This window comes from Schistocerca americana, chromosome 2 (genome assembly GCF_021461395.2).
Source record: "Schistocerca americana isolate TAMUIC-IGC-003095 chromosome 2, iqSchAmer2.1, whole genome shotgun sequence".
Taxonomy (NCBI): Eukaryota; Metazoa; Arthropoda; class Insecta; order Orthoptera; family Acrididae; genus Schistocerca; species Schistocerca americana.
The window spans coordinates 376,533,567-376,547,024 of NC_060120.1; the positions used below are offsets into that span (position 1 = coordinate 376,533,567).

Consider the following 13,458-nt stretch of genomic DNA (forward strand, 5'->3'; position numbering starts at 1 on the left):
TCCACCGACCACTGGCGACAACATCGATGTACTGTGGAGACCTCACGCCCCACGTGTTGAGCAATTCGGCGGTACGTCCACCCGGCCTCCCGCATGCCCACTATACGCCCTCGCTCAATGTCCGTCAACTGCACATACGGTTCACGTCCACGCTGTCGCGGCATGCTACCAGTGTTAAAGACTGCGATGGAGCTCCATATGCCATGGCAAACTGGCTGACACTGACGGCGGCGGTGCACAAATGCTGCGCAGCTAGCGCCATTCGACGGCCAACACCGCGGTTCCTGGTGTGTCCGCTGTGCCGTGCGTGTGATCATTGCTTGTACAGCCCTCTCGCAGTGTCCGGAGCAAGTATGGTGGGTCTGACACACCGGTGTCAATGTGTTCTTTTTTCCATTTCCAGGAGTGTATTATGAAGCAGTCTTCAAGCTTCTCACGTTTGAAGGAAAAACAAATACATAAACATATCACTCATAGCAAAAATGTCAGTATATGAAGTATAGAATGAATACTATATATAAATCATGTCTGAACTGAACTAAATGCAAACTCAAAGTGCTACACCAAATGAAAATTTTTATACAGACTATGCTTATGTGAGACGTAGGTTGAACAAAAACTATATGTACCAGTAAAAACCGTATCATGCAGTAACTTGCATTTGTATAAGAGGCGAGTTCAGGGGGAAAAAATATTTTTTTAGTTGTAACAGCACAATAAAAATTAGGCTGGTTCTACACCTGTAGAAATATACAAACCAGACAAATATACAGTACATAGTACAACATTAAATCATAAGTTAAAAGCTGTGACAAAATTAAAAGGAAGATCATACCATAGGGCATAAAATAAGACAAAAATTTTTGCCAAGGAGATTGTATGTTTTTGCAGCATCTTCCTACAGGCAAAGAATTTTGATGTTGCTGTTACCACTAAATTTCCTATTTAACCTGCCTCTTTTACTACATGTCCACCAGTATGGCTGTGGTGCATGGCACATTCAACTACAGTGCCGTTCAGCAGCTCCAGGCCCTTCCACCTGAGGCCGCCGACACAGGACGGTGTCTCAGCAACTTGCAGGTGAATTTCCTTAATATTTTCTTGCACCAGTTCCAACCAGTCTCTCTTTTACTTGTTACCAAACTGTAATATTCTGATTACATTAATCACGTCACACCCTGACATAAATATAAATTGTTGGTTTTTTGTAAACACATTTCTCACTGTGTTTGGAGTGGCGACAAGAAGAACTTTTGTGTGCCCAAGGTGAGTGAGTGTTTTTTTCATATAATTTATCCAAGGAAGTGATACTTCAATCACTTCTCCACCCAGCAGCAACTTGCTACAGCCACTTTGGAAAACCTCGTGGCTATGTTGACTGTTCCATCTAAGGTGCATTTACTGCTGTTTCTGCCATGTGACAAATTTGCTAAAGATTGGGAAGCTTACAAAAAATGGCTCTACCAACACTTTGCTGCATTCAGAGTGACAAACCAGGATATTTGTAAGGCTTTGTGTTGTAGTGGATTTCTCCTCGTGTGTATCAGTTGTGCCAGTTGGCCCCTTGCAGAAATCGGGCTCACTCTCCTTTGATGAAATGTGGAATTTGTTGTCTTCTTATCATCATATGTGCACCCATGTTATTAGTACTTGCATAGTGTTTTACCAGTGCTGCAAGAAACCACATCAGTATTATCAGCCTTGGGCAGCGGAGCTACAGGCTCTGAATTGTAAGTGTTGTTGTATTGCTAAATGCTCTAACGAAACATACTCCAACTCCATGGTTCATGACATGATCTTCTGCCTCACACTGGATGAAGAAGTTCATCAGTGTGTGCTTCAATATGAAAATCAGACATTGAATACAAGATGTTATGGACGTTGCTCAATCTAGTGAGGTCACCCCCGCAACAAGCCACCAAACTGGGGCATTGCGGGAAATTGCCATCACTGACAATGAACCACAACAGTGCGTAGCAACAGGCTCACCGAGCAAAGAGGAAGTCAGTGCTGTGCAAACCAGGACACTTGTCCACAATGGACAACCCTACCAGTAGTCACAACAAGGACAATAGCTGGTACTTCCATCATGTGCCTCTTGTTTTGTGCATAATGAAAGGGGTGCATGCTCCAGGCAGTGGACATCATGTCACAAATGTTGCAAGAAAGGCTGCATTACGTCAGTTTGTTGTTCTCAGCCTTCCTCCAAACAAATGGACGTGGACATTAATTCTATTTCATCACTGTCTACAAGTCACAATAAGCTCTTTATTGGAATGTTTTTGATGAACAAACCATTGTCACTGCAAGTGGACACTGGAGTGGCTGTTTCACCCCTCAACTCTCAAATGTATGTATGGCTGCGCACCCCAAAGTAGGCTCTCATCACACACTGTCTGTAAGTTACAATAAACAGCATATTCCTATTCTTGGTCAATTTACTGCCACCATGGCATACATCCTATCACATACTTCATTGTTAGCAATCCCTGTTAACGGTTATTAGCAATTTTCTATTACAGTCTCTGTGCAACCTGTGTTGGGCCAGGTTCCTTATCAAGCCCTGGATTCATTGTGCTTTGAATTTTTGGTTTTGTTTTCTGAGAGTTTAGGGTGTGCGAACAATTTCGTGGCACAAGTCATGCTTCAACCTCCAGCTCGGTCATGCTTTTTTCGGGTGTGGTCCATACCTGTGTCCTTATGCAAAAATGTAAAGTCTGAAGTAGATCAGTTGATGTCGTTCACCATTGTTCAACCGGTTCCAACAAGTGAGTGGGCTACTCTGTTAGTGATTGTGAAAAAAATTGTCGAGTTAGCTCCACTTTGCAGTTACTTTAAAGTTACCAAAATGCAGAGTATGTTATTGACACTTAACCTTTGCCTCAAACTGATGAGTTACTTGCAAAATTGGCTGGGGCCAATTCTTTCCCAAAACTGACTTAGCCGAAGCCTACTTGCAAGTTCTATTACATGATGCACTGAAACATTTGCTTGTTGTGAACACACCTTTTGGTCTTTATCAACATCAACATTTAATATTTGGGGTGGTTAATGCTCCAGCTATATTTCAAGAGTTTTTGGAGCAGGTTCTGGCTTATGTTCCTTGATGCATCAGTTACCTTGATGATACAGTCATCACTGGCACTATGATAGAAGAACACATACGTAACCTCTGTTGTTTCTTTACTCTTATGCACCACGCAGGCCTTAAGTATAGTCTTAATAAGTCCCAGTTTTTTCAATGCTCTGTTATTTATCTCAAACATGAACTTTCCAGGCAGGATGTTTGACCACTAGTACAGTATGTTGCCACTATTATGCCTTTGCCTCATCCAACCAATTTGCAGGAACTGCATACATTCCTTGGTAAAACAGAATATTATCACAGGTTTCTTCTGGGTGCAGCCACTTTGGCTCACCCTCTGCACCAGATGCTTCATAAAAATGTTCCTCAAAATCAAGTTACACTCCTTTAGTTCCAGTATGGAGTGGGAGCAGTTCACGAGGATGGCTCTGAGCAACCTACTGCATTTGCATCTAAAACACTCTTCATGGCTCAGCAACACTATTCACAGGTAGAAAAAGAATCCCTTGTGATTGCTTATGCTGTCAGAAAATTTAATCTATTCTTATGTTGTATTAAATTCCACTTAGCCACAGATTATAAACATTTAGTTTCCTTGTTTCACACTTTGGCTGCCTTACCCAACAAAGCCGCTCATTGCCTTCAATGTTGGGACTTTTATTTTGTCGAGGTATAATTATGTGATCCATTTTCCACCCTATGTCACAACACACAAATGTGGACGCATGGCCTTAGCTTCCCATGCAATCCGATCCGTTGTTTGATCAGGAAGAACAGTTGTTTTTTCTCCTTGACAAGGAAGCAAAAGAGACTGTTGATGGTTTACCCATTACCAGCTCCACGACCGCATCAATGGTAGCTGCAGAAGACACAGTGCTTAAACAAGACTTGTACATAATATGTGGCCTGACCATGCACTGAGCCGGGCACCAGTCCCATAGCAAAACTTGTAAGCTTCCCGTTGTCATATTTCTCTGATGAGTGGGGTCATTCTCTTGTCGACGGAAGGGGGTATTCTCAGTGTTGTGATTTCTGTACAGCTGTGCAGAGGAGGTTATCATTCTGCTAAATCAAGGTCACTGCGGAGCCTCCCACACTAAAAATTCCCATTAGGCACATATTCTGGCCTGGCGTTAATTGCAAAATGGAGCACCTGGCCATGGCCAGCTGCCAGTGTTCCAAATAACAGCTGGCAATGCATGCTGTGTTTTTTCCTTAGCCAGCAGCCACACTACCTTGGTAACTAATCTGTATCGATTTTGGTAGATCTATATTAGACACTTTTTTGACTGTTGGTTGTTGATGCTTTTTTCAAGTTTCCTTTTGTTGTTCATTGTCCATCTACTGTAGCAGAAGCAAGGTGCTGTCAGCGATTTTTTCTAGCGAAGATGTGCCTCCTATGGTAGTTTCAGATAATGGTCCTCAATTTGTGGATCAATCCTTTAAATATTTTTGCCCCCACAATAGCATCTGCCATGTCACAGCACACCTTTTTGTCCACAATCCAATGGCGAGACAGAACACCCTGTGCAGAACTTAAAAACACGAATGCTTTAATTCTTGAAGTTTTCCTGGCGTACTGAATATTCTACGAGGTTTTGGGTTTGCAGCCAGATCGTGTTGACTTCTTGCCACAATATTTCAGATGGCACCCATCCAGCCACCTTCAGGTGACCATCCGCCACTGGAGTCTGCTTACCTTTTGGGATTCAGTAATTAAAGAGTCTGTGGAAATTCATCTAGCACAAAATCTTGTTAATTGGGATGACAGCTTTCAACTGGACAATGCTTAGGACCCAGTGATCTCTTTAATATCTTCAAGGAGAAAACATTTTATTCATAATGACATGTCTAGGAAACATCTGACGTTTGTTTTCAGCAACATGAGCGTGCATTCCAACAGAGAGTGGAGACGTAGTTTCACCTTTATGCATGCGCCTGCGCACCACAGGTGGAACAGTATTTGCAGAAAGCGTTGATATTGACAGAGGACGCTCCTGTCATGGCCACCAATGCGCATGCGTTTCCACACCAATTTTTGCTATAAAGTTGATACCATGAACTATCAGACTCCAGTGGTGGACATTCACTTGATAATGGCTGGACAGTTGCCAGCAGAAATACTGTAGCAAGAACTCAACATGATCTGGCTACAATCCCGAAACCTCATAGAATATGCCAATGCTTCAGTTTGTCACGAAACTGCTGGTGGAAGATGCTCCTACAGTTTTTATCAGTTCTTACAGAAAGACTCCAATTGGGGACAAGAGCCCAGCTTAGCTCTTGAACAGCTGGCAGCTGTGGATGCAGCTCCATCTCCCATTCCTGGGCAGGCGTCCTGCAGCGACACTGAGGCGTCATGTCTACATAAGTAAGAGACGGAAGCGAGCAGATAATGAGAATGAGTCATGGTTATCGCATGACAGACTTTTTCTGATACAATAACTAGCTGCAAGAAGTCACGATTGTGGCCAAAAAGTGTCAACACCTGATGCATTATGAAATTATCAAGTAGTTATATTTTGGAAATGAAACTGATCTATTGTCACTATTATGACTTTCATTAATTATTGTTAATTTGATTTGTTTATTAGTGTGAATGATGGTGTGAATGTACAATAAGATAATAAATGAATGTTGTTACATCTATTAACTGAGTATGCGTTAGCATGAGAACTGTGTACAAACAATGAGTTGTACTCAGGGGGAATTGGAAATTCAACTAGCCAACTAGCCAGTTTATGGAACTGCAGAAATAAGAAATACAGGGTGTACATAAAGTCTGGAAACACTTTCAATTATTTACTTAACAAGAACTAAACATATTACAGATGTCATACATATAGCATTTTGAAGAGAAACTCTGAAGATTTTTTTTTACAAACATTTGACATGCAAACCATGAGTGACCTAGCAGACATCAATACGGTAATCGAAATCTCACCATACCCGCCCCAGCATGGCATCATCGACAGTGGCGGTCGCTTTCCGTATTCTCTCCTAGAGCTCTCTACATCACATGGTAGAAGCGGTACGTACACCAGATCTTTAATGTGTCCCCACAGAAAAAAGTCACATGGAGTGAGATCTGGTGATCGGGGAGGCCATTTCATGAAACAGCTCTCTCCTTCTGTAGCACAGCTGATCCATCGATGCAGCAGCTCCGTGTTCAAGTACCCACAAACTTCACGATCAAAATGGGGCGGAGACCCATCCTGCTGAAAGATGAACGGAGAGTCCGATTGCATTTGGGGCATCAGCCATTGCTGCAACATGTCCAAGTAGGAATATCCAGTGACAGTGTTCTTGGCGAAGAAGAATGACCTGTACAGTTTTTGAGATGATAAGGCATAAAAAACATTTACCTTTGGGGAATCATGCTCAAATTAAATGCATTCGTGTGGGTGCTTTGTACCCCAGATTTGACAATTATGCCTGTTCACTTTCCCATTAGTGTGAAAGGTGACTTCGACACTAAAAATTAAGCAATCAACAATGCCATCCCCATCCTCATTCAATTGTTGCAACTGCGAACAAAACTCAAAACGGTTGTCTTTGTCATCGTCACTGAGCTTCTGCACTAGCTCCATTTTGAATGGTTTCATATACAGCTTCTGTCACAGGACTTTCCACACTGTCATTGGAGCTATTTCAAGTTCACGGGACATACAATGCACCGATTTCTTTGGACACCTTATGAATGTCTCTCGTACGCACTCGACATTAACTTCACTCACACTGTGATGTCCGCTTCTCTTTGCCGGGCACAAGCAACCTGTTGTAATGAATTTGTTGTGCCAGTGGTAAATGGCCTTTCTTGTTGGTAGCTTCTTACCGTATTTGGTTCTAAACATCCGCTGAACAACTGTAGCACACTTGTTTTTGTCGAACTCCAACACACAGAAAGCTCGCTCTGCACCTGAACTCGTCATGTTTGCGACTAGAGCTGACTAACTGCAAATTACCAAACTAGGCTATGGCGGTATACTTAAATAAAAAACTTTCAGGTTTTCTGTACAATGTTTGGTTCTTGTGCAATAAATAACTGAAAGTGTTCCCGGGCATTATTAGTACACCCTGTATTTTATGATAATTCTATTATTTAAAGGAGGATTTATTTTTATAACTGTGGATTTTCTAAATTGGTTCATTTAGTAAATTATTCAAGAAAGCTATTAAGCTGTGACTGGTCAAAGGTAAAAGTTGCAGGATTTCGCAGTTTAACACTAATATGGGATTGGCTATGATGTGTACCAGTCGATCAGACAACAGTACGTTCGCATGAATTTTGTGGGCTAAAGAATTGCTTTGTGAAGGCTAACGAGTCAGTTTAGAGCTCATTCATCATCATGTTAAGATGCAGATACAAGCAGCTCTGAATAGGTGTGATAACTTTGCAGAGTAATGATTAAAACATGAGTGTGGAATGCCGCAAAATGGGTGTGAATGTGTGGGAAAAACAAACACCGAAATTCCAATTTTAATATGTAAAATGTGACTTTTCAATAACTAAAATCCATGCAGCACGTTATACAAGCTGTGACCGCAAAGTGAACATTTGTAGTGGTGAAACTGTGCAATATCTGAGCGAGCATTCTGTCACAGAAAATCCATTTGTACTCCTTTCTGGTATTATATTTGGGTCGATGCCATAAGCTGGCTATTACAAACGTCTATGATTGCATGTGAGTGTTAAAATTAGAACTCAACATTAGGACAGGCTTAGCAGTGTTTTTGTATCAATAAGTGCTAACATATTGAACTTTTCACTCATAAACTACCATTCAATTAATCGCTCAGTTAACCTGATACTAAAAAATAATTGTTGCACCCACTAGATTCATATAATATCACTAGTTCTACAACAGCTTTTCCAATAAAAGAACATCATTCATTTTTAACAGGGAAGGCATGTAGACCAGACAGCAGAAGAAGAAATCTTCCATTAAGTGAGTGGACACTTTCTTAAGAGAAGCAAAATTAATCATGCCATTACATGACGTCATCATGATTTGCACCTAGCACTCCAGTCTGAAACTGAGGGTTTGGATGACACCTGCATTGGCTTGCAGGTATCATCCACAGCCAGTGTGAATAACATGTGTTCATGGTGCACATCAATGAGCACCTTGTGGTGTGCCACTTCAATCAGCTGTGCTCTCAGCAAGGCACTAACAACTAACAGTGGCCCTCTGCACAAGCACCTCTTCCACTGGCATCACCATCCGTTGCGAGCAGCAAGCTGCCCAAGTTGTGCCCGCCCACCCTCCTAAACTGGTCTGCCACTGGCCCATCAGTTCCTCGGCCACACATGGACAACGCGCCTCCATCTCTCACTACCCCTGCAGTGCCCGATCTTGCAGTTGAGGATGCCGAGGCTTTATTGGTGCATCCACAGGTGTTGCCACTGGTGCCTCCTCCACTGACGCTGGCACAGCCTACCCTGCCATCCCTATGTTGCCTCCAAACACCATGGCTCCCCAGCCCGTGGCCCCCACCGGAGTGTCCAGTGTTGACACGTCCTCTTACTATAAGGAGCTGGGGTCCTCTGCCTGCTCTCTGGGAGAGGGAGGAAGACCGAGTCTGTGCTCTTGCCACTTCCACCACTATGCACTTGTTTGCACAGTCCAAGACATGTTCATGTCCAGGACGATTACATTCTGACACCAAAGACACATCAACCCCCCCCCCCCCCCCCCAGAGCATCACAGAAGTGCCCAGCATCCATGCACTCCCCCCCCCCTCGCTCTATCCCCCCAAGGAGGGAAGAGCGTAGTAACCCACCCAATACTACAACTCCGCCATTATGGCCATGGCACACACAACATTCCAGGCACGGTCCATCTGAGACTGTCAACTGTACACAGCACCTCAGTCACCTGCAGCAGAAAGCCAGTAGCATCTAGTGGGCAAATACTGTTTGTACTGTTTTATACCAGCTTCAGCCTGACTCAAATAAAGGTTGTGTTTGAAGTTAGAACCCTTATCTTAGTATCTGCATTTCCCTCAAACATTTTGAGCCTGAAGATTACTTCATAAAAAAAGGTTTTTTTAAGGTGATTTTTCTGTTTTTGTGCTTGTTTGCAGATCTGAGGATGGTTGCATTGACAACTGAAGGTAGTCTAGTCATCAAATTTTAATTTTCATATATGTACATAATGTAGGCAATTTAAGTATTTTTGAAAAAAGATTTTTTACGTTTTAAAAAATTACCTGAGATCATTTTCTGTCAGGCATTATTAATTCTATCTTTGTTTGCAATAAATCATATTTGTTATTGAAGTCTTGTTATTTAATTACTAGAACTCATAGTGTGCTCACTTATGTTGAACCTACCAATTACAAACACTATTTTATTGGACCTAGTACTAGAATTATCGTCAATTACTTAAATTATTATTGTAATCTTATCCACATGTTGTTTATTTTTCCTAAACAAAGCATTTTTGAGGTACCGTATTTACTCGAATCTAAGCCGCACTCGAATCTAAGCCGCACATGAAAAATTAGACTCAAAATCAAGGAAAAAAATTTTCCCGAATCTAAGCCGCACCTGAAATTTGAGACTCGAAATTCAAGGGAGAGAAAAGTTTTAGGGCGCACCTCCAAATCGAAACAAAGTTGGTCCATTGTAATATGAGACACAATTTAGGTCGAATGAATGACGATACAGCTACAGTAGTTTGGTTCGAGTCGTAAGCTTAGCAGTTAAGCTTTACCAGGTAGCCATTGCTACACGTCAGGCCCGTATTTATACGGGTACCCTTCCTTTTTCACGTGTTTCGTCTGTTTTGAATCGATTGCTTATTTTTCTTTGATCTGATAAGTGCTGTTCTCTTTGTTATAGGTGTTTACGTCACTCTAATCTGAAAGTGCGTTGTTGTACTGTGTCATGCATTGTTTGTCGCATTCTGATAATGTGTGTTTACGACCTGTCACCGCTCGCGGCATGGCTTGCTTTTGTGCGCGCTACCGCCGCTTACGATACAAAAAAAAAGAGAGGAATTGTCTCATTAGCGAAACAATGGCAAGAGACTGCTATTTGTTGTTACTTACACTGCTGCTTTCTTTGATAGTGATCAACAAGAACCAAGTAATAGACTGCGTAAGATAGACGTTCTGAACGAGAGTTTAGCTAAAAATTTTCGCCGTTTGAAAATCTTTGCAGACGCCTCTTTTGTACATTACATTCTGCACAGAAATTAGAGTCATCTTAGATTTAAAAATCTAGTCAATTGCCGTGCTTCATTTCTGACTATCACTATTAGGCATAAGAATAATACGAATATAAACGTGACATGATATGTATATTCTTCCGCGTTTGCTGTTGTCTCACACTAGTTTCGAAGTTTATTAGGCAGACAGGATTTAAATGAGATAGCAGCAAACACGAAAGAATACATGGCAAAATGTTTATATTCGTATTATTCTTATGGTGAAGAGAATACTGCACGTGATTCTCAATTCATAAAAGTTCCTATTAGCAACCATCTCTTCTCACAGGTAGGAAAAAATTCAGAACGTAGAGTTGGCCATATTGACAAACATCCCAAACAGTCTTGCCAGTCGGATTTTCATAGTACATTGAAATGCTGCTACATTCGAAGATAAACAATACGGAATTAGTACTTACTTCGTTGGATAAAGTATAAAAATGCAGTGGGCGAAACTCGGGGGAAAAAACCTCGTCTTCCACCTTGTTTAAATTTATTTACTGACTCAGAGGTTTTGGCGCCAGTATTTATCTTGGTGCCTGCAAAGTGTGCCTGTGTAGCGCTACATATATTCGACGGCAGAAGTTAGTTGTGGCGGCACCTACCAACATTTTTCAGAACTTGCGCTTATTTGCACTCGATTCTAAGCCGCAGGCGGTTTTTTGGATCACAAAAACCGGAAAAAAAGTGCGGCTTAGATTCGAGTAAATACGGTAAGCTATATAAAACACTGAGGGATGTGATGCAGTGATAAGACATAAAACTCATACTTGGGCAGATGGCATTCAACTTCCCTCCCACATTAAATGGACGAGACATTAAACACTAAACTTCATTTTGTTGCCTAAAAGCATGAAAATTGTGAACACATGAAAGTAGATTCAACTAGCAACCAAATGCAATTTAAAAAGGTGAATGCAATGAAGGGTTTTTAGGAAAATGAAAACCCTGTACACCATATTGGGTTCAGAATTAAATCTGTCACAAGTGGAAGAATTATCTTGAACGTGGAAACATTAGTGTGGAAGGCGAAACATAGCAGATTATAAGACAATGGCTGGTAATAAGGATGAATAACAAGCCATGGAAAGTGTAAAACGAAAAGTAAAACATACTCAAACAAAGGTATCATTTCTTTAACAAGTAATACTAAAATTATAGAGTGCCACTGCTGAGAAAGGCATTGTTTCTTTAACATATCATAGCAAAATTCTAGAATGCCATTGCCAGCAGAGGCATTTTTTTTTAAAATGCCTGTATTCTACCTTACAAATTCTGTGTGTGGGAAAAAGAAGAAACTAAAACAATAGATTAATTGTGTTACTTATTGGAATAAAAGAGTACATGTCACTTGTTGACCAGGTAAGTAAACTCCACATAATGTCTAACAATACCAGTCATTCTCTGCAACTGCACTTGCGAATCTTCACATTTTAAAGTTTCTGTGATTTATTTTACGAATATAACTACAAATGTGAAGTTACTTTATTGTGAATCTATGACTTACCATGGGATGGCTGTATGCCGTACTCATGAGACCAACACACATTGTCTTTGTTGTATGTCCCCAAATAAATTCTCCAATGTCTTTCAAGGGATTATATTTTAGTACTATCAGGCCAGCAAGTTTCTCCTCCTCTTTGAGGCTCAAAGGAGACTCTAGATAACAAAAAATAACATCACAACAAAGATATAGAATTATCTATAAACATTTTTCCACATGTTACCTGCAAAACCAAATTTATCTGAGATGGCATTATTAATTAGTTTCATACTTCACCCTATTACATCTGTTATCTACTCTTTCTTTCTTAATTTCCTCACTCCATTTTTTTTATCAGACCATTTCTCTCAATTAAAGAGTCATCTGATCACCTTTCATGCTTTTGTGTCTCCTTGGTGGTCTGTTCTATCTTGTGATCCTACCTTCTTAGTCGGTGCCGGTCTTCCATCTCCTTGGAAGCTTTCCTTACCTTGACTCCAGTCTTTCCCTAGATCTTCTGTCTTCCCCATCCTGCTACCCTATTTGCTCCAGTCAGGCTGCATCATGGGGAAAAGAGGGGTTTTGGAGTTAGAGAGAGAGAGAGAGAGAGAGAGAGAGAGAGAGAGAGAGAGAGAGATGGAAAGATGGTATGTGCACTGGTGATCAAGTGCTCCAATGAAATCAACACAACCTTTATCATGAATAACATTATTCATCACAAGAGTTTTATACGTTTGTATGCTGCCCAACATTACATCATAATTTTTTTAAACAAAATGGTGTAAAAGATGTATGTTCTAGACATGGGTAGGAGTTGACACTCCTGCATCAACTATGAGTAGTTCAGAAGGTCAGTGGGTAGGTGTCAGACAACAAACCTAGTTCAAGCCTTAATCAGTCCTGGAATTTTTCTGTCACATATATTGCTTGTTTCATCTTTGGCAATTATTTTTATAAGTGAAAAATGCCAATTTGCACCACCATGATTCATAATCTTTGTTAAAATACAGATCTCACTTTAGCTGGACAGATAAGCCTGTTCACAGATCATAGGAAGGCCATGACACAAACCAAGATTAATAAAGCATTATGGTGTTCAAACCAGCCTTTGTATTGGCAATTTACCTTTTGTTTCTTTTTTTACTGAAATTAGAAAGTGGAGTATCATATTGTAAACAATTGTTTGGTTCTGAAATTAATTCTGACTGTTAATTCATTGACATCAGCTGTATGAGATAGAGATCTACTACTCAATAATGACATATGAAAATTTGTGGTGGATCAGTACTTGAACCGGAATTTCCCACTTATTGCGAGCAGTTGCCTTAACGACTATCCATGCATGCTCTTGGGACCAACCTAAACTTCTACATGTTATCGTTTCTACATTATGTGTGTAAGTATTACAAGCGTAGGTCGGCACACAATGATGATAACACTGGTCTTGATTCAATGTTGTCTCATCCTCCATGTTGCAGGAATATGAGTAATGCTATGAGCAATAGGTGATGAATTTAGTCAACTACGGAATAAGGATGTAGACGGTGTGAAAGACAAGTTTGGGTCAGTCTAGGGAATGTATACGGATAGCCAAAATGGTCAAGGTGACCACCCACAATAAGCACGAAATCCAGGTTCAAGTCCTCATCAAGCACAAATTTTCTTGTGTCAATATT

General features: G+C 40.9%; 1 protein-coding gene across 1 annotated transcript in view; it reads right to left on the reverse strand.

Annotated features, from left to right (window-relative positions):
• The window catches only part of LOC124595919 (threonine aspartase 1), a 47,366-nt gene that overhangs the window by 2,618 nt on the left and 31,290 nt on the right, over positions 1 to 13,458 (reverse strand). Inside the window, exon 8 of the mRNA XM_047134830.1 lies at positions 11,807 to 11,958. Coding sequence (XP_046990786.1) covers positions 11,807 to 11,958 — 152 coding nt within the window. The remainder of the gene's footprint in view (positions 1 to 11,806; positions 11,959 to 13,458) is intronic.